Source organism: Ictidomys tridecemlineatus, chromosome 16 (genome assembly GCF_052094955.1).
Source record: "Ictidomys tridecemlineatus isolate mIctTri1 chromosome 16, mIctTri1.hap1, whole genome shotgun sequence".
Classification (NCBI taxonomy): domain Eukaryota; kingdom Metazoa; phylum Chordata; class Mammalia; order Rodentia; family Sciuridae; genus Ictidomys; species Ictidomys tridecemlineatus.
Genome location: NC_135492.1, coordinates 48,453,004 through 48,475,771, shown reverse-complemented (window position 1 = coordinate 48,475,771; position 22,768 = coordinate 48,453,004). Strand labels below are relative to the sequence as shown.

General features: G+C 39.9%; 1 protein-coding gene across 3 annotated transcripts in view; it reads left to right on the top strand.

Moving 5' to 3' along the window:
• Cntn6 (contactin 6) overlaps positions 1 to 22,768 on the top strand; it is a 284,323-nt gene that overhangs the window by 127,165 nt on the left and 134,390 nt on the right. For all 3 annotated transcript variants that reach the window (XM_078033569.1, XM_078033570.1, XM_005330954.5), the window contains exons 3-4: positions 293 to 419; positions 6,475 to 6,650. In XM_078033569.1, coding sequence (XP_077889695.1) covers positions 293 to 419; positions 6,475 to 6,650 — 303 coding nt within the window. The remainder of the gene's footprint in view (positions 1 to 292; positions 420 to 6,474; positions 6,651 to 22,768) is intronic.

Sequence of the window (22,768 nt, the reverse complement as noted above, 5' to 3'; positions counted from 1 at the left end):
TCCCAAGTATTGGCAGTTAGTCCTGAATCAACATTGACTTCTTGCTGCTGTAGGTTTTATTGTGGTTATGTAGATGGACGCCTTTTGGTTGTGAGAAATACAGATAATTCGGGGTGAAAGCACAATCACTATACATGGTTCAGAAATAAAGGTTTGTACACATCATCCTTCCAACACTTTCTGTAAGCCTGAGGCTCTTACCAAGTGAGACATTGTAACACGGTGTGGAGACTGGATACTTGATAGAGGCTCAAGCCTGCTCCTGAGGTCACGCTCTTCTTTTTATTCTCAGGTGATGGTCCTTGGATCCCACCGACATTTATCGAGGAGCCACAAGATGTCATTTTTCCTTTGGATTTATCAAGATCTGAGATCATCCTGAATTGTGCTGCTAACGGTTACCCTTCACCCCATTATAGGTAAAAATCCTACCACCTAGTACCCCTCCTTTCTCTTCTTTCTCATGGATATAAAATGTGCAGTAAAGTGGTACACTTGAACCCCATCAAGCACACCCCTCAATACTTTTTCTAGAGCTGTACAGCTCTAACCATCCCTTGGTTAGAGATGCAGACACTTTGCGTTCCCCAGAGTGTTTCCTTATGCCACTTACCAGGCACTAATTATCCCCACCCCATCCCCCCACCTCCAGGGGACCGCTGTCCTGTGTCTGTCTTATCGAATAGGTTTACTTGCAGCACTTATTCTGTGCAGAGCCAGTGGTTAGAATTCAGAGAGACAGGCAAAGGTAGGAATAGGTAGGGAGGGAGAACAGAGTATGGAAATACTGCAAGAAAAAAATACAGAAAAAAACAAGAAAGAAATAAAAAAAAGAGAAAATACAGGTGGAAAGATATACCTCAATGTGAAACACTAAAATGCAAGCATTCCCAGTCTCACACCAACCTGTGACTATTGTCCCAGTTCCCCATACACAAGGACTATAAAAATGACCCCCTAAAAGGAATGAACTAAAATGAAAATTTAGGGGATACCAGGATACCAGCTATGTCCCCCTTCTCTCTTCCGGGAGAAGTCTATGTTACCCCTTTCTAATAAACCCTGCTTTATATGCTTGAAAAAATATAATAAATAAAATGGAAATTTAAACTTCTCTTAGCAAATAAATTTCTCTAACTTCAGTACTGGATCACATCACCCAATTATTGATTGTAGAAAGATAGATGTTGAAGACAGCTAAATACCTCCGAAGGCAGAAAGAGGATTTGTGTTGTGGACAAATAGGAAAAAAAAAATGTATTTGTCTCTGACATCTTTCCTGAGAAATAATAGGGAAGGAGGATCAGCAATGTTTACAGTTTTATTCATCCAGGTAGAATTTGATTCATACTGTGGATAGGATGCACGAATTTAATGATGTATACATGTATCAATTATACTTGTGCAGATCATAAGGATATTTTGCTGATAAGAACTGAGTACAGTGTGAACACAGGAAACAACACAAAAAAAATATTAAAAATGACTTGCAATCTGGGTTGTAAAAGCATTTTCCGAAAGCTTTCAGTTTTAGATGTGGAGTTGACATTGACAGAAAGTAAACATCTTAGTACATTTTGAGAAAATAAGCTTATTTTTGGAATGTTTAGGTTGCAGTAAAAATAGAGTCTATATAAGCATTATTATTTTGCTCTGAAATTAGTCTAAATTAATTAACTAAATGACTCACATGCCCAAAGTTAAAGGAATTTTTATCTTATATTTTGTGGAGCTAATTTTAGTATCTTATTATAACCGAAGACTGAAAACTTCATTCTACTTATTAAGATTCCCCTCTCTGAGATTCTCAAACCAATGAAATCCAAAGGTTAGGGAGAGAACAATTACTTTACTGTTTCACTCAATTCAGTGTTTTTTTGTTTGTTTGTTTGTTTCAGTAATCAACTGTCTTATCCAACATAACTTCAAATAATCGAAAAATCTTCTGCATGCATTTTTATGATCTCCTAACATTTAAAGTTGTCATCTTAATTTTGGGGAAGCGAATTTAACTGATTCTAGGAGTTGGTAAGGTTTTCTAGAGAAAGAAAAAAATATGAATCCCTATAAATTCTTTTAAAAGTTTGCTAAATATATGATAAATAAATCATGTACTTGTAAAATATTTATTGACTTATAATAGGTAGAAGGATACAAAACAGTGGTTCTGGAGACAGTTTGCAAATTAGTACATCGATAAAGAAATAAAAAGATAAAAAGACTAGAAATTCTATTGTTAATTGGCCTGTGTTCCTAAGGTGTGTGTAAATTACAAAGCTAAAAGACAGGCAATGGTAGCATCTTATTTCTAATCTCCTTAAAATGGCTAAGCTGATCTCTGATATTATTAGAAAATACTCATAGGCAAGGGACTTAGAAACTGAGAATGAGAAAAAAATTAAATTTTTAGGATATTTTTATGGATAACCAAGCAAAGGGCAGAAGTATTTCAGATAATGTGCATTTGCAATGGAAATTTTAGTTTTAAGATCACCCTTTTAAATTCAGATTTTAAGAAAACTCACTTGTATTCATCTTAGATTATGTGTGGAGAGGTGCGTGTGTGCATTGGAAGAAGTTGACCATCACAGATTTTGACAGGTTGAAGCTCTACAAAGAGGCAGTGACTTAGAACTAAGCTAGTCACCATTGTCATTCCATGCGTGAGCTTGGAATAATCACTCCTGTCCTGTGTAGTCAGCTTTCTGATCAGATTTCGTAATGCTTTCCCAAATTGCTTGCTTGCTTGTTTGCTTGCTTGACTGATGATTGGTGTTGCTGGGGACAGAACCTGGGTCTAGGGTCTCATGCTTGCTAGGCAAGGATTCTGACTCTGAACTCTCCACTCTATTTTATTATTTTGACACAGAGTCTTGCTCAGTTGCTTAGACTGGCCTCCAGCTTGGATCCTCCTGCCTCAGCCTCCTGGGTGGTTAGGATGACAGGTGTGGACCACCATCCCCAGTTGAGCATAGCAGTTTTGAAAAGGAAAAAAAAAGAAAACAGTGAAATCTATTGCTTCAAAAGATTTTTGTTTTTCCTTAAACAGTAGCATGGTGCCAAATGTAAATTCTTTCACTAGTTTCTAGTTCTTGTAAAAGGATTTAAGATTTTTTTTAAAAAAAGTAGATTCAGTATAAAAATGAAAGCTCATGGGGGAATAATAACAGTATTTAAAAGCAGAACTTTGGAAACAATTGAAAAGCAATTTTGTCTAAAGTCACTTTCAGTGAGGTAAACATCTCCACCAACAGGAGGTGGTTGAAAACAAAGAGATATAGAAACTTTAGGCGAGGCTGGTGGAGATGTTTACCTCCTGGGAAAAGGTTACCTGTATTCTTTCCAAGACCAGCTAATGTCGGAGAAGATGAAGTCTAGCAATGAAGCTTAGCAACGGGAAGAAAAGTGGGTTATCCAAAGATGATACTTGGGTAGGCATTTTTATGCCTAGAAAGTCTAAGAATATGCGCTAGCCACGAATTTAGTTCCTAGTATTTGATCTGGGAAAATGAAACATTTCTGTACAGGATACGATTTCTAAATAGTATAGACTCTTTTCAGGAAAAGGACTTTGAATATTATCAGATTTCGGACACCTCACCATTGGCCTGATCACCAAAGGTACTCCTCTCTGCGATTCTCTGTTGCTTCTCTTTAAGTCATCATTCATTCCCTATAAGCCCTGGACGTTGGAGTCAAACCCATTAGAGTCGTCGCTCAGACTTTCTATTTCGATCATCTCCACACACAGACTCAGGGGGCATGCATTATGCAAGACACATCAAACATAGCTGCCACTCATTTCATTCTTAACATGAGGCTTAACAACTTCACAGTGAAGGATGTGTCAGGGCAAAAGGTTAAGATTTTACTTCAAATCCATGACGTTGCCTGCGATTAATCCAATGCTAACTCGTGGGCTTCAAATCATTCATTAGAACATATTTCCTCATTTTCATCCTAGGAAAATACTCCTGGGGAAGCCGTGACGTCAGTAACATTGAGGGACCATCACTTGAATCCACAAATGCTATTTCTCCATTGGTTAGAACATATTAATGAGGACAGAGCCCACACCGGGAGTTGAACCCCTGATCTACATGCACAGTTTAATAATCATTGCACCACTGTGATTAGAAGGATCACGGGATACTTGTGAAAAAATTCATTTTCTGCCGCTAAGCCAACAACTTTGAATTTGTGTTGAAAAAACAATTACTGAGCTTAATTAGGAGCATGTAATGATGACAGCAGTTATTTCGGTGATTGATTCCAAAATTAAAGAGAGCTGGCAAACTAAGTATGGTATATCCTTTGCTTTGGAAATGATAAGGGGAACCTGGCGGCACAAAGATCATGCCCTGTAAGCAAATTATGAAAGATGGTATTATAGCTCCGAAGGAGAATATGGGTCTCTTGAGACAGGTCTACAGAAAGAAAAGCTTCATTTTTTTTTTCCTCTTTCCTAATATGGAGAACAAGAAGCATTCCGTACGATCTCTGTAGGAGAAAGAAAGAAGGAATGGAGGAAGGAGGGAAGGAAAAGAAAAGAAAAGAAAGAAAAGAAGGAAGGGAGGAGAAAGAGAGAGAAAACAATCAAATTGGCAGAAAATCCATCCATTTCAGCCTCCTTTCATTAAAGAGAAGTTGAAGTACACAGGAAGTGGCCAAGTAATTTGAGAATGACAGCGTTGGTTCAAAACCTCTCATCGATTTGATATTTGATCCTGTCTTTAATAGGATAGAGGACTCCCCAAGTTCATATTTCCTTTCTAATTCTGGAGACATGTGTCATATTCTCTCCATGGGGTGTTTCAGAATGCACCAAAAAAAAAAAAAAAAAAGCCGATGACATTTTGAAATCATCCTGTAAAATGTCATTCCTTTCTTAGAATTAGCCATCCCCACCAAAACATTTTAATGTGATTTCATGATGAAGGCAAGAATCATAGCAAAGCTGGCGTGGACCCTAAAAAGAAAGAAACCAATGAGAATCTAACAGACAGGCCCAGGATGCCCCCTATTTAGAACTCCCTTTGTCCATCTGTCCTTCCTAATAAGTGTCCACTCCTGATCAAGACCAGCACACAGGACTCTAATCCCAGCAACTCGGGAGGCTGAGGCAGGAGGATTGCAAGTTCTAAGGCCAGACTCAGCAGATTAGCGAAGCACTTAGCAACTCAGGGAAACTCTGTCTCTAAATAAAATATTAAAAAGGGCTGGGAGTGTGGCTCTGTGGGTAAGTGCTCCTGGGCTCAATCTCCCATACCAAAAAATAAATAAAAAAAAAAAGACCAGCACACACATATATAGATTTATCTGTGGTTTGGGATCTTTGCTCCTGAAGGATCCTGTATTGGGGAAGAGGAGTTAGCTTCAACAAATCTGCAAGTTTTTTTTTTTTTCTCTTTTTAAACTGTCTTTTGTAATAAAGGTCTCAGTCACGAAGATCCCAAACAATAGGAAACGAGTTTTCTCCCCGCCTGGCCACTAGTTGTCACGATTCACTATTTTCAAATGATTTTCTTAAATGGGGTAAATTATTGCACACAACTTGTGCCCTGAGAATGTACCACGTGAAGTATGCAATACTCATTTTTTCAACACACTTGAAGGTTTTGAGGGAATTAGGAGGTGCAAGGTCAGGGGAATGAATCTGGCTGGAGATGGGTATTCATTTGTCTGAAAAATGACCAAATGGAACTTTTAAACTATTTATGCTTCTTGGAAAAGAAATAATACGTTTACACCCTTCATCTAGTTAATTCATGTACTAAGGAATTCTTGTCTAATAGCTACACCAAGAGACTTTTTGCTTCCTAAAATAAAAACGACTCACGCTGCATTTGCGTTGCTAACATATAATTTTAGGTTGGCATTCCTAAGTACTGCTGAAACATTTTCAACGTGATTAATTTTCCAAGTAACAGGCTAACGGACAATGATATTCTGGGATCGTCAGGTTATAATTGTTTTGTTATCAGCCTCCAATTGGCATTGCAAAATCTTTGCTGGTATTCTGTGCGTCATTTGTAATATAATCTTTATGGATTTCCATCTCTAAATCATTTCTGACATCCAATTTTGCAGTAGCAATTTGGGGGAGTTCAGGTATGGATAGATGTTTTTGGAAAAGTCTCTAAAGGATTAGGATGGCCAGCATTATTGACTGAATGTCTAATTTTTATTTCTTATGTCAGTGGTTCTCTTGACTCTCTATGTACATGGGGATGAATGTATCTAACTCTTTCCAAGAGTCTAAGAGCTTTCAAATAACCTCCCTGTTGGTATCACTGGGCTCAGGACAGACAACTTAAGGGGAGTTGGTCAGATGATCTCCACTGGTAAACATACAATATATATTTTTTTATATAATTACAGGAATTAAAACTGCATCTCATTTAAGAAAAATTAGCAGTGAACCCTGCAAATTATAAATGCCATTTGATCTTTTTTTTTTCATTTTCCTTAAAGGTGGAATCAAAATGGCAGAGAGATTGATTTTGCCATGAGTTATCACTACAAGTTAGACGGAGGCAGCTTGGCCATCAGCAGCCCCCGCACAGATCAAGATGCTGGCACGTACCAGTGCCTGGCCACCAATCTTCTGGGGACCATTCTGAGTCGGAAGGCAAAGCTTCAGTTTGCATGTGAGTTTGGGGGAAAAATGTTGACTCCTGTGTTTCTGAAAATATTTTTTTTTGATATGCATATATTGGGTGAACAATCCAACTTTGCTAAGAATTTTCTCTTGGAGAAGAAATTTGGTTTTTTTTGACATAAAAAAATGTATGTTTTGTAAATTTAGGCTTCTGAGGATGATATAAACCTGTTTAAAAGAAAGAAAATATCAGTATAATAATATTTGATAAACGATTTTTAGAAACATCTCTAAAAGTTCTAAATATAAATATCAAGAAAAGATATATCATATTGTCCTTTTAAAAAATCTTTTATGTTGGATATTGGTGTGCAGAGCATGAGAGGAAAACACAGAGGGCAGAGGTATCATTTGGGGGAGGCGAGTGTTCCAGGAAAAGCCATCATACGCCCACAGGGTGATGTAGGTGGAAATAAAGTGGTTGCCAAAGGCAGGCTTTATATTAACTGTAACAATGTCCAGCTGCATCACATAAATGTCATCCAAGTAATTACCTAGGTGACATTTGGGGACATTAGCAGATGAACAATAGACAGACTGCTTCTTATATTCTTTTTATATAATGTTTCCAGGGACTAAAATGTTTCATATTGGATACAGTGCAAGCCTTGTTGGAGAGTAATTATATCTGTGGATGAGGACCAAGTAGGAGGCTCCCATTTCTTTCTTTTTTATCTTTCCTAGCTCCCCTCTGCTCTGAGGACATATCTGGGAGCCAAAGTGTTAGCTGCTACTCTTTGAGGGCTCACAGTGATGAGCGGAACTACTGTAGTCATCTGTAGACGTAGAAATTAGTAGTTGATTCTGTTTCTGGTTGCAAATCTCATGTTGCAAATCTCATGTTGCCCAGGGGTCTTTGTATGCTTCTCCTTTGGGATTAACCTCATTTCTGCTTTTAAATATATATGCAAGTGAACATCTGTAAACATGTAAAGCACAAATAAAACATGTACATGTAAATCACTTGCTCGAACAAATAACTCACAGGAACACACATTTTGCTAATATATCTGAATATGTTTGCCTCTGTGGAAAAAAGAGAAAGTACAGAAGCGTGGACATAAACGTAGTATGGGCAGACAAAAGCTGGTGGCTGGTTTGAACTTGGGGGTGAAGACAATTATAATAACTGACTTCTGCATTTTAGCTAAGATCATCATTTGGAAAAATAATAGGGAGCATAATAATACACTTATGTTGCAGACATAAATGATAGCTCCAGAGACTTGAATGATTCTGCCACAGTAATTATTTGTTTCTCTCGCTTAGAAAAGAGATGTCTCTAAAAGGGCCACATGATTTCAGTCAGTGTTCGTAATGATCAATTTGACTTTCTGGCGAGGAAAATTCAGACAGCCTTATAGAATTTAGTCTCTCTCCTCCCAGTTTATCTAGAGTGATGGATTCCATTCATTCTGGAAAACAACTAAATAGCTACACTGAAAGTTAAGGCACGGTACTTTATATGGCAATACATTTCTTCCCTCTTAATTGTTCCCCACTTTTAAAAGATACCTTATAAATTCTCTAGTTTTATATGCAAATAGAAGTTTTGCTAGTTAAAAACATACTATGTCTTCTTTTAAAAAAGGAAAAGGTTAAATTAGGAAGAAATTGATTTATTTCATTTGGATGAATGAGGGAGATCAATTTTTCTGTCACTGCTGACTTTCCTAACAGTTCATGAACTTTTTTTTTTTTCCCATTTGGGGACTAAAGGCATATGACTGTTGATCCTTAGAGTGTTTCCATTGCTGTTATATTAATGCAGAGAGCCAAGGGGCCCAGTGGGCCCGATGCACCCAGCGATCTTTCCGCACAGTTAAAGGATCTTGGGCTAAAACTGACATTTGAAAAACCCAAAGAAGAACCACCACATTCAGGTCTAAAATGTTTCCTGGTATGTCCAGCAAGAGATCTGCTGGACTGCCAAGAGAAAAAGTAGAATCTGAATGGTCCCTTCTAAGGAAATGGAAAATTCCTAGAGCACAGGACCTGTTAGGTCCTCTGGGTTTTAATTCCTCAGTATCTTCTCTCACTTCTCAGCAGTGATTGTTTTGCTCTTCAGGTCTTGGTGGAATCACCATGTTGGGCAAATTCTGGGTTTTTTTTTTTTTTTTTAAGCAGAGAGCTCTCCATTCAAATTCCCTTTCTATCACCAGATCTAATAGAAAAAAGTAAGACCAGTTCTTTACCGTATTAAACCTCTGCTCAGAAACTACAGAATGAGAACCGCAGCCTGACCACGGGGCAGAACAGGGACGCTGGTTAACAGAGAGGGTGGAGGCGAGATTCCTGATTCGTGTGGATGCCAGGGAGGGGACTTCTCTGATTCTCCTTCTTATTATTTCTCTCCACTGGGTCAAAGACCGCCATATTTCAAACGGCTACACTTTCTCAGAAAACTCTTCCAGTTTGCATTCTGAGTCTTTCTCCTGCCCACTTTTGTGTGGTCTTGATTTCAAGATTTCTAGATGCTTCTAAAAATCCTTCTCTTGAACTGAAGTGGCCAGCCACCAGTCACAGGAGGCAGATATTATCCTTGTTCCTATTCTTTTTTTTTTTTTTTTTTTTCATTTTAGAAAGCCCAAGACGCCCTGAGATTGGGGCTTTCTTAAAGGTGTTAAAGACCAAGTTGAATCTTGAGTATTTAAAAAAAAATGAGTTCAGGAGACTGGGGACTGGGGTTGTGGCTCCGTGTAAAGTGCTGGCCTAGCATAGGTGAGGCACTGAGTTCGATTATGAGCATCACATAAAAATAAATCAATCAATAAAGATCTATCAACAACTAAAAAAATATTAAAAATAAAGAGTTTAGATTCTCACTCATACCCTTCGTGTTTTAGTAGTGAATCCCTCTCAAATCCTGCCCAAATCCTGGGGGGGATTTTTTTTCCCATTATTTCAATGGTTAAAGGGACCCTAATTTTCTAAATAATAAACCAGATTTATAAGACACCAAGGTTCCCAGTGAGCCACAGGGTGGGTGCTGTTAGTGCCTTACCCAGATTTCCTGGTGAGTGGTGTGTGCCCATCCCCATCTCTGTATTTCATGCCTCAGAGTTCCCCCAAACAGGCACAGAAATCCTTGCTTCGTGTTTCTCTTCTAAGCAACCCAAAGTAAGACCAACAGGAGACATTTGATGTGAGCTACTTGATCTACATATTGATAGGAAAAATCGGGTCCAGAAACCCCGCCCCCTTATCCAAACTTCCCCAGATAAGAACAAGGTATGCCTCAAAATGAAAATGTTTGGATTCCTCCGCTTTGCACCTGGGGACTTTATTGTACAATGTCACTTTGACCTTCAGAACTTGTGAACAGTCTTCTAGACTCTGCCTTGTCCATGGGAGAGATTGCAGACACATTCCTGTTTGTAACATCTAGCCCGGTGTTTGGCCATCCAAAAGCACGCTCGGAGTTTCTTTTAGAAACAGCCTCTCTAACACTCTGCCTGGCCATGAATCATCCCATCATAAAACCATCCTGAAAGGTGGCCCATGCATTAAAAAAAGAAAAAAAAAATCCCTATTATGAAATATCATCTTAAATCTCTCTTCCACAAACTAGGTCACCTAGACGGGCCATTCACATCTCTGGGATTTGTAAACGTATGTTTTGGACTGTCTGACTACAAAAGCCCCTTTTAGCTCTTCAGCCGAGAAATCTTCCTTCCAAAGGGTCAGGTGGGTCCTCATTGAAGCTCTCCTTCTTCCCCTGTGCAGACTCAACCCTGCTGCAAGTACAGCAGGTATTTTGTGGCCAAAGGGCCCTGCTATCACCCTGGCCTCCTTGAGTGATAAAACCAATGTGGCTTTGAAAATCACCTGTAGCTGCTTAGAATTTCTTTTTCTTCTCAAGGACTCTGGTGGTAAAGGTTGAACGTGGACCTCTCCTTTTTGTGTGCATGTTAATGAATTACCCTGTTCTTGTGTGAGACTCCATCGCATCTGTCCATGCTGCTTCAAATGTCATCCTGGAGAAAAGGAGCCGGGCGTGTTGGAAGAAACCTATGATTCCACTAAGCTGTATTTTCGTGGAGGGCTCTTATCCTATAGAACTTCACCAAGGAAAAGACAAACATGGAGGGTCCAAGTGAGTCCACAATAAGACTTTTTGATCCTGCCCTCTGCAATATTTCATCACAGATACCGTTTCAGATCAGTTTGCTTCATTACAAGGGAAGGCAGGGCCACCGCCCCGAGCCTCCTCATCGACTATTTATTTATTCATCCACCAAACATCAAAAAAAAAAATACCCCATTTATATGCCTCAAGGCCTGGACTGGGTCTTAATTTTAAAATGGTTGATGAGAATGGCTACTTCCCGTCTTCACAGAGCACACAGATAAAACCTTGAAGTGCACTTAAACATATACACACAGAGAAGAAACAATAAGACAAAAAAAAAAAAAGAAAAGAAAAATATACTATGTATATCTTGTTGAGTAAGTATTGTCCCCAGATTGCTTTTTCTTGTTTTGTTTTTTGAGCACTAGCGATGGAACCCAGGGATACTCAACCACTGAGCCCCTTCCCCAGCCCTATTTTTTTTTTTTATTTTATTTAGAGACAGGGTCTCCCTGAGTTGCTTAGGGCCTCGCCTTTGCTGAGACTGGCTTTGAACTCACCATCCTCCTGCCTCGGCTTTGCAAGCCGCTGGGATGACAGGCGTGAGCCACCACACTTGCTGTCCCCAAATCTTTTTGTAAATTAATTCTGCTGATGAACCCTCTGAGATGATAAATTTCCCATTTTTCAGACGAACAGGTGGAGGCACAGGGAAATAGATCAAGCTGCCTGAAATCACGCAGACACCAAGTCCGAGGGCAACTGGGTATTCCAGCTCAGGGAGGGGAGTACAGAGTCCTTGTCCTACCACATTTTTTCACTGCCTCAGGGGGAAAGAAAAAATCAAATGATATTGACAGAGAGATGACTTAACCCTATGGTAGGGGGAACCCAGAGTGGAAAGTTGTCCTTAAGCTGGTCTAGATTAGAGAAAGAGCAAAGACCAGCTTCCAGGAGAAATGGGGTTGAACTGAGCCCTCTAGTACTGGTACTGGTACCCACTCCCTCCTCCTGCTCTGGTTCAGCAGGACCTCATCTTTTTGGTCCATTAGAGTAAAAAAATGCACATTCAAGCTGCAGGCACAGTGGCTCCGTCGAGAAGGACATTCAGGCTGGACAGACAGCAAGAGGGAATGCTTCAGATGTGGGAACAAGGCCAAGGATCCAGGGGGAGGGGAGGAGATGAGCACAGGGCTCAGCAGGACAGAACAGAAGGCTGGCTTTCAGGGGCTTGAGGCTGAAATAGCCTCTGGAGCCAGTGATAAAAGTCTCCTTTCTGCAAAGCTAAGCTAAGCTGAGTACGTAGCAAGGGGCTAAGTGGAGTGCTATTATGGGATTCCAAGGAAACACCCCCAAATCCGTCCACTACGATATTTTACCCAGGAGCATCAGAAGATGCCGAAGAAGATCCCACACTTGGTGGGACATCGCACACGAGTGTTGTTGCTTCGTGTGTAAAATGAGGGTGTTGCTATCGCCCACTTCATAAGGGTTGATACAAGAAGGACTTTGCTACTCATAGAGCAAAGGACCAGGGTGACTGACAGAATGGATATGGAGAGGGACCTGGCCACGCAACTATGAATAGGCCAAGTCGTGTGTTTCACTGTTGATCCTAGTAGCAGAAGAACCATTTGGACCATGTTAAGGATGTTGAAGCTGTCTGTAAAAGGGAGTTTCTTCAATGCCACATACTTTTCCTTTGGAAATGTAACTCGGATACATTCGTCATATCATTCAAATATCATTCAAAATCACAGCACACATAGGTAGAGGCATTTCAAACCTCAGTTGTTGTAAGAACTTTTGTGATGGGGGATAAACAGTCGTTCTACCACATCCCAAGATGGATTTTTCAATGGTTCAAGGTTAAAATGCAATAATAATGTATTTTAGAGGGCTATAAACATGCAGGTATTTATAATCGTTGTAATTTTTTTTCCCCAGTGGCATGCAAAAGGTTGTATACCTGCCATGCTATTCATCTTTATTTTAGACCTGTAAGCTATTCCAGAGTGCGTTTAACAGTTGGAGAAATTCAAGGTGAGACGACTCTGTTATGTAGTTGCCCAAGGTCACCCAAACTACAGCTGGTCCTGAATTTCTCATATCTATATCTCAAAATAATTTTTAAAACCTAGAATTATTTAATGGGTAGAGGAAGTAAAGCAGAATCTTTATGAATGGAAAAAAATCATAGTTATAGCACAACAAAAAAAGATTTAAAAAAAAGTTCTGCCAGGAGAGATGGAGCATGCCTGTAATCCCAGCAGCTCTGGAGGCTGAGGCAGGAGGATCATGGGTTCAAAGCCAGCCTCAGCAAAGGTGCGGTGCTAAGCAACTCAGTGAGACCCTGTCTCCAAATGAAATACAAAATAGGGCTGGGGATGCGGCTCTGTGGTGGAGTGTCCTTGAGTTCAATCCCTAATGCAAAAAAGAAAAAAAGAAAATCCTAACATAAAGGTCTTTAACTCCTTACAGAAGGATTATTAAAATATTCTAGAACTTGAAAATTAGGTGTATTTTTATTTCTATTTCTTGGTCAGGATATTTACAGGCAGGGTGGGGCAAGAGGATTCCTCACATTTAGAAACAAACTTGAAAAGCTTTGTGGACACTGATTAATTTCAAATGTCATTCAATTATTTTCCATGTATGAAATGCAAAAATTATTATATATTGCCCTGATGATATGGTGACAAAGGGCATTTGTATCTGGGAAGGAAATTATGACCCAGGAGAAGAAGTTTTCAAAAATAACACTCAAGAAAGCATTTGGAAATGGTAAAGCCTGTGATAATTGTGAAGAGTGTATTAAGTGGGTAATGCAGATCTAATTATAAATGAAAATGCTAAATGCCTTTTAACCTTTTTTAAAAAAGAACTAGAAAAACAACAGGCACGAAGAAATATTTTTCCCTAATTTCTTAAGTAAAAGAAAGTGAATAAATTAGTACTGTTTTTGACCGTCACGTTGAAATCGTACCAGACAGTGTTGCAATGAATTTAAAGTTCAGAATATGTCTTAATGAAGTAATAGCATGACCACCAATTGATATCATATTATGGAGAAAACTTTGTCTTTGCTTTTAAACATAATTCGCATCTTAAACAAATGGACGGTTGCATGGTTAAGTTATATGAAGTCACTATGGCATTTATCTTAAAAATCAACAGGGAAGTTGATTATCCAATGCTTTTGCCTCATTTTGCTCACATCATCGCTGTTGGGCATCTATTTATGTATCTTATCAAAAATGATACTTTTTTGAAAATCAGCCCTTCTCCCTGTGCCCTTTTCTGCCTATAATTCAGCAGGACCTCATCTTTTTTGGTCCATTTGAGTAAAATTGCACATTCAAGCTGCAGAGGCTTGGTATCCATGTGGAAAAGCAAAATATTACAAAGTAAGGGATTCTTCCCATCAAAACGGAGAGGTTCTGATATCTAAAAATGAAAAAGAAGCACAAAACCGAAATGGTCTCAGTACTGCTCTTACGGTGTTTGAAGAATGGTTTTGATGAAGTTAAGTGCATAACTCATGTAGATTTTTCTTTGGGGATTCATAAACTTGGTTCAAATTACAGCAAAATTCTCATTTACACGAAAGGATCAAATAAAACCCTTTCAGGCATTGATATTGAATATATATCCAATATTATCTAAAAAGTAACTTAGTATGCAAAGAATAAAGTGTTTTGGTAGAAAACCTCTGGAAATAGTCATTCTGTTTTAAGGAGTTAATTTATATCCTAGTTTTCCCAAGAAAATTAATACATAGAGAAATGTACAAAATAAATGGAAGGAGCTTTCTGAAGCATTACTAAGCCAAGCTCAAAAACAATATTGCAGACAACTCAGAAGGCTCTCTCTCCTCAAAGATGAGCTATATCTCCACTTGTAAATTTACAATCATGGTTTTGTGAATCTCATATGTAAAAAAAAAAAAAAAAAAAAAAAAAAAAAAAACCCTATACAATATATATTCCTTAAGTCTGCAACCACGCTCTTACCAGTAGTGTATTCTTGACAGCACAGTTGATATCATCTGCCCTTGCGGATGTGTTACGGTTTAGATGGGAGATGTCCCCCGAAAGCTCATGTATGTCTGAGACCATGCAAGACCATCCAGAGGCGTGATGATTAGGTCAGGAGTGCTGTAACCTGAGCAGTGGATTAATCCCCTCATAAGGATTAACTTAGTGTTAACTGTAGACAGGTCAAGTGTGGCTAGAAGGGTTGGGTAATTGGGGGCATGCCTTTGGGATATATCTTTGTCCCTCTCTCTCTCTCTCTGCTTCTTGATGACCGTGTGTCCAGAGCTGCTTTACTGGGCCCAGAGCAATGGAGCTGGCCATTGATGGGCTGAGATGATGGAGCCCCAAATAAACGTTCCCTTCTCCATTTTTATTCTTATTTCTTATTATTATTATTTCTTTATTCCTTGGAGTTGTATACAACACCAGGATACATCCGACATCCTCACAACAGCCTGAAACACACCCTGCTCCAATTCTCTCGCCCTCCACTTTCTCCACTCCACCGATCCCTCTTCAATCCATGTACAGTTTATTTTATTTTTTATTAGCGTCCTGTGGGTCTACGCCAGGCCAGGAGCCAAGAGGCCACGTCCCTACAGGCATACACAAAAGCACAGATTCCTTCCACTGTCTGGCTGATCCTTTGGTCAAAGTAGAGGCTAACTCAATCAGGACATTAAAGAGGGTCTCATCTGAGGTTCATTGATATTTCCTGGTGACCAATGGCATGGAGCACCTTTATATATGTGTATTGGCTATTTGGAAACACTGCCTCCCCCACACATACACAGGCACACACCATTTTTCGGCAGTGTTTAATTCATTTTCTTCTTTTTCTTTTCCCTCTTTGCTTTCTATCGACGGTCCTTTTCTCAGTGAGCAATTCAGCATAGGCTCACTTTGTTGCTTTTCTGTGTAGGAAACTACTTGTACCATGTGGCTTGTCTTCCTTTCACTCTCTTAACTACATCTAGTGACAAACAGAAATTCTTAAAATCCATATAGTCCAATTTATTTATCTTTTCCTCTGTGGGATGATACAGTTTTAAGAAAGGTTTGTTTTGGTTTTTTTTTTTTTCTATTCTGAGACCATGAAGATATTCTCTTCTATCACCTTCCATGATGCATGGCTTTGTAGTTCATATTTAAAATGACAGTGCTCCTAAAGTTAACGAGCACGCTTTAAGATTGGTTTAATGCCCACTCATTCTTTGGTATCATGAGGGGACTGATTCCAGGTCACCTACAGATACCAAAATCCCTGCCTACCAAGGTCTCTTAGATAACATGACACAATTTTGTACATAACCTATGCACTTCCTTTTGAATAGGTGAACCATCTCTAGATGACACATAATACCTCGTGCATTGTAAGTGCGATGGGAACAGTTATAATGTATTGTTCAGGGAAGAATTCAAGAAAAGGGGGCTGTGCCTATTTAGTACAATGCATTTTATTTTGTTTTATTTTTTGACTTGTGAATTCAGGTACATAGAATCTGTGGATCCAGAGGAATAACTGGACTACATTTTTATTTTTTTTCCCTATCTGGAAGGGTCCTATTGACACAGCACCCATATCAATAATGTGGTCCTTTCTCTGCGTCCGACATTGCCATCGCTGAAGGAAATCGAGTGTGCCTACCTGCTCGCAGCGCTTTTGATCTCTCTCTTCTCTCTTCCCTCTTTATATTTGACTGTACTTGTATAAATGACATACTCTATTAATTATTACAGTCTTACAATGAGTCTTGATATCTGGTAGCACTTCTCACAGATGATATGGATCCCAAAAAGAGATGAGTCAAATGGTAAACTAAACCCATGGAGAATAAAACCAAGAAAGATTGAAATGAGAATGAAAATTCATGCCAGGCATGAATCCAGTACCCAGGCACTGAAGCTGACCTTGCCTATTTTACATGGGATCTAATTTTGTCAATTGCTCCTGCGGGCCTAATCCCCCTAACACTAAAACCTGACACAAGTTTCTCCTGCGAATCGTCATTCAGAACATTTTTAAGGGTTGCTGGCCTTTCTAAGGTGCTTATTAAGCCATCTGCATGCTTGTCGGGCGACTCTCCAAGTTATGTGCCTGATTGCCACTGTAGTTAGTGCCCATGGTGCTTGGAAATCTCACAAGATGTTGCAACATCAAAAGCTCCTGTAAAAATAAACAGTGGAACGGGGTTTGAACTCAATTTGCCAAAGTTCAAGTCAGTCTCATGCTTACCTTGTTTACATGTCATGTGGCTTTTCTTGGTTTAAAAAAAAAAAAAAACCTGGGTGTGGTGTCACACACCTGTCATCCCAGTGGCTCAGGAGGCTGAGGCAGGAGGATCACGAGTTCAAAGCCAGCCTCAGCAAAAGTGAGGTGCTAAGCAACTCAGTGAGACCCTGTCTCTAAATAAAATACAGAATAGGGCTGGGGAGTGTGGCTCAATGGCTGAGTGTCCCTGAATTCAATCCCCAGTACTCCAAAAAAGCACAAAACACACAAAAAACTCACAAAACAAAAACTGACTCGAGAGCTTCCTCTTACCTATTTCAGAAAATAAGTTTGAATGATTTGCCTAGTTCCTTCCTCTCTCTCTCTCCATTTTCCAGGATGGATGCTTTTGAACGGTAGATGCTCTAGATCCCAAATGGATATCAGTACATTGATGGGACTCCTCCATTTTTGTAGCAGTGGAGAAATGATGGGAATTTACAAATGGCACAGTAGCATTTCAAGTTTTGCAATGGTGAACGCATCTTCTGTGATGGATGTTTTTTTTTTTTGTGGTGAAATATATGGGGTCCCCCAAAAGCTCGTGTGGGACATAATACAAGAATGTTCAGCAGCGGTGAAATGATTAAATTGTGAGAGCTGTAACTTAATCAGTGGGTTAATCCACTGATATGGATTAATTGGGTGGTAACTGTAGGCAGGTGGGGTGTGGCTGGGGGAAGTAGATCAGTCACTGGGGACTGCTTTGGCAAGGTTGGTGTCTCTCTCTCTCTCTCTCTCTCTCTCTCTCTCTCTCTCTCTCTCTCTCTCTCTCTCTCTCTCTCTTTCTCTCTCTTTCTCTCCTTCTTTGTTTCCATGAGCTGGGCTACTTTCCTGTGCCATTATCTTCTGCCATGATGATTTGCCTCACAGTGGACCCAGCGTTATGGACTCAGCCAACCCTGGACCATGCTCCTGAAACCATGAGCTAAAATACACTTTTCCTCCTCCACTTTTTTTTTTTTTTATTGTCAGATCCCCGTTTTGAAAATCTAACCAAAACAGTGCTTTGGCTATCTCTTCCTCAAATGACCAAACCTCACAACAGTTCTTTCTAATTAAAAAGGATAATTACGTCTAATCCTCAAAAATACTACATAAAATAAAAGCTACTCCCCTCATCCCGATTTGATTTTATGCATAAGGAAAATTAAGGTCAGATAAGTGAAGTCATGTGCCTGAGGACATTAGAAAACAGTGGAAGCTGGCATTGGACGCCAGGCGTGCTTTATGTTTTTAGCTACTTCACTAATTATTCTCCAAGTGCTTGTCAGGTTTCAGTGTGTGTACAGATCCCTTGTGGATCATATTAAAAGCAAATTTTAATTCAGTCGGTCTGAAGGAGGGCCCAGTATGTGACATTTTTAGCAAGTTCCCTGGTGACACGAATGTGACTCATTCCAGACTTTGAGTAGCACACAGCCTTAAAAGGTACCTTAGGCCTGTGCCTGAAGACCACCCATCAGCAGCAATACCACAGGGGTTCACACAGGTGCTGCAAGCCCACTCACATCCAGGGGAAAAGCAAATGCAATATTGATTTCCAAACTCTAGGTTGACCTTTCAGCCTATCCGTGCATACACTCCAATAACACACTCTTACTGAGCACCTACTGTGTGCCAAGTCCAATCCTAAGCAGCAAGCAGAACAAATTTGATTTTATATATATATATATATATATATATATATATATATATATATATTTGTGCATCTGTCCAAATATAACTGCAGGCTCACTTTAAAAAAAAAAGAAAGAAAATATATTAATGCTGTTGGAATAAAGAACAAGGGAAAAAATGTGCTTGAGCATTAAAGAAAAGCAATAGGTTTTCCAACTGTAATCCCCTCCCTGAATTAAGATCCTCCCAGGCAGTTTTTATTCATGACAGAAAAATGCAAATGAGAAGGAGCCTAGATCTGCAGACGTGATTTAACAAGTCAATTGCTGGGTGTTTTCCCCCTTTTTTTTTTGAGAATTGAGCCATTGAGAGATCCATTTCCACATACATATTAATGAGCTGTTTTGCATAAATCAATTTCTGGGGTTTTTATGAATGGAGATTATACAGCCCTCCTTTAATTCTTCCAGAAATCCCATCCAAACAGACTACTCAAGTTCCTCTTACCCGGTCTCTCCCTTGGGCACAGAGGATTTATTTTAATTATTTCGTCAGGTTTAAGCAAAAGTAATCGAATATAAACAAGTGTGCTGGTGGGATGCACGCTCTGCCAGCAGCCTCTCGGCCTCTGTGCTGTTCTCAGTACCCATGTAGAAGGTAATCCTTTTTCATTTAAAAAAGGTATGAAACACGTCTAGATCACATTTAAAAATTTATGGTGTTTCTTTTTGTTAAGTCTGGCTGACCAGACTTAATGAATATCGTTATTAATATAAATATTAGTATTCGTAAAAGCTAAGATAGATGCAGTGAGGCACACACAGGACAAGGCGATTCCTGGGTTTGCTTAAATTCTCTCAGCGGGACTGGCAGAGCCAGGGCTTGGAACCTGGGAAGACTAGGGACGGGAGTCAGACCTGGAATCCAATACTGGCTTTCAAAGTGTCCCTCCATGGTGGCAGAGGTCCTAATGAGACATCTCATAGTGGCCTGAGGTTCCAGCCATTTCGCCTCCATCCTCCACCTCTTTCCATAGTGAACAGGAGCAAATGTCAGAGTCTTTGACGCTCTTCATAAAATGACCCCTGCCCTCAGCTCCATATTTCATTGTAGGAGTGACGAGGGTGTTTTGGTGAGACTGTCCATAAGCACATGCCTCGACATCTTTAAGGCTCCCTCTTAAATAAAGTTCTTAGAGATGGGTTCTTCTCTCAGGTCTGTCATGGCAACTGTAGTATCTCATTGTTCTTTGGCAACCAGGTCTTGAGTGAGGAATAGAGTCGTTCTTTCTCTTCCACGTTGCTTTTAGATGATGTCCCCTCCCTCATATGCAATGCCCCAGTCAATGCAATCATGCCATTAAGCTATAGTGGCCATTGCTTCTCTTGGTGACAATCATGTTCTCACCCTGCCACCCCCCCAGCATGCCTTAAAGGCCGCCTACCTCCTAGCTCAGCATCCTCTTCAAAATATTCACGTATTATTTTTTGGCAACTCTGGCCTTTGGTTAATTCAGTATTCAGTATCCCAATTTCTCAGCCTTTGATTTCTTCCCTTTCACTAATTCTATTTATCACCCCACCTTAGGTAATAGCTACCCTGCAATTTCTTCAAGACCTTGTTGAGATCTAAAATGGCAAGACTCAACCATAGGCTGATTTCCAAACTTTCCAACTCGGGGTGCCACGTCTATAGCTCACTCTCTGTGGTTCAGAGATTACAACAATCCTTTGTACCCAATGGGTTCCACTCTACACAAGCCCTAACAGCTGCACCCACCCATCTCCTACCTCATTTTGTCATTCTCTTCCTGTGATGGTTCCCATCTAAGAATATCCCCCTCTGAAAGTTCATGTGTTAGGCAATGCAGTCATCTTCAGAGATGCCAAGATTGAATGCATGAGAGCTATATCCTCATCAATGGATTTATCCATATGATGGGTTAACTAGCTCTTCATTGCAATGAATAAAGTTACTATTAAGAATGATTTAGCGGGGCTGAGATTGTGGCTCGGTGGTAAAACATTTGCTTCGCATGAGTGAAGCACTGGATTCAATTTTCAGCACTGATTATAAATAAATAATATAAATATCCATCCACAACTAAAAATATATATTTAAAAAAAACTTAGAAGAGAAACAGTCTATTTGGGCTCATGGTTTCAGAGGTTCAGTCCATAGTTGGCCAATGCCATTGCCCGAGGCCTTGGTATGAGGTAGAACATCGTGGCAAAAGAAAAGTATGGTGGGAGAAAGCTACTCAACTTTCTTTTAATGGATCATTAAATGATCCATCATTTGCTGGATTAGTAATTTGATTAGGCTACTGGGTGTCATCTGGAGGCATGTGGGGCATGACTGGTGGAATTAGGTCACTGGGGATTGTGCCCTGGAGGATTATGGTTTGTCCTTGGTTCTGTGGGCACGCTCCCCTCTCTCTCTCTCTTTGTCTCTCTCTCTCCTTCTTCCACCCTGCTCTTCAGCCATGATGTTCTTCCTCACTATATACCCAGAGCAATGGAGTTGGCCGACGGTGGACTGAACCTCTGAAACCATATGAGCCAAAATAAACTTTTCCTCCTCTAAGATGTTCCTACCCACAATCTTAGTCCTGGCAATTAAAGAGCTGATGAAAATTCTTCCCACACAGACAAAATTTTAAAAAAAGCATTTCCTGTGGTCATCCTTGACTGACTCACTCATTTCTCTCATCCTTGAGTCGGTACGCGGTATTTTATTACCTTCGCTCCATTCAGCTAGTGAGATGCAAGCCATGCTAAAATGCCAACAAGATCTCCATCTGGAGCAAAAACCAACCATGACACCTGCTTTCCTTTTTCATTTATGACCACTGACTCACGGTGGCCCTTTAGTGCCTCTTGAATTTAAGAGGAGGGATTCAAAGGTGTCCTATCTCCAAAGTCTTTAGTACAGGCAGGACCTCTGGGTGTGGAGAGGAGGGCTAGCTAGGAGTTCTTTGCTCTGACACTCAGCTGTTTGCTCTCAAGCAACATTGTCTGGACCCTTGGTTCTGGTTCAGGTGTGATGGGGCCTCTGGATTCCAGAGTCTCGTCCTAGGCCAGGGTGGACTTCACCTGCCTCTGTAATGGTAGGTCCCTTGCAAGGTCATCTGACATTCCTACCTGGTGGAAGAGTTTTCTCCAACCCAACAGGACCATTTCCCCCAAAATAGTATCTCAAGGCATTAAAAGATACACGGGAAGGCAGCCTTTTTCTTGCATAACTTCAGCCCTTGTAGACAATTGGATATCTGTTCTGTCACAAGGTCCTGACTCTTCTTGTCCTTGATTTGTAGACCAACTCTTTAGACAATGCTTAATTTGTCATTCCTTTTCTTTCCTTCTTTCTTAATGACCTCAGGTTCCATTCATATTGCTGCAAATGAGAAAGTTTCATTTTTCCCTCAATAATATTCCATTGAGTGTATATACCACAATTTTCCTTATCCATCCATCTTTTGATGGACATGGCAGTGGATTCCGTATCTTGGCTTTTGTGAATAGTGCTGTAGTAAACAGGGGAGGTCTGCTGTCTCTATAGTTTAGTGATGGATTTCCTTTCCTTTGGAATACGTACCCACTAGTGGTATTTCTGGTCATATTTTGATATCTTTCTCTCCTCAATCTTAAGTAGTCATCGGGTTTGACTGCAATCATAATACTGGACAACATACAAAGATCAGAAAAGGAACAATAATAATATCACCTATCCAAACGCCAATCACCGCTAACATTAGTAGATTCTTCTAAAATTTCTCTTAGACAAACTGTACACACGCATACCTACACACTTGAGCATATTTTTGTTAATGGTTTTTCACTTTGGAAAAGGACTAGACTAAATCCTTTAAAGCACGTTCCTAACTCATCCTTTTAGAGAGAAGAAATATTCCACAAAAATAAAGGTTTAAGAACTGTTGAAGTTCGGGTGGCTCAGGTGTTCATTTTGTTCCAGAGAAAATAACCTTTTGCAAATGCCAGTCTAAGGATGGAAGATGGACTAACTGTTCATGCCAACAGAGAGCCCTGCCTGTCAGTATGAATCGAAATGAAAAGACAGTTGGAAGGCTCTTCTCTGAGTACCTC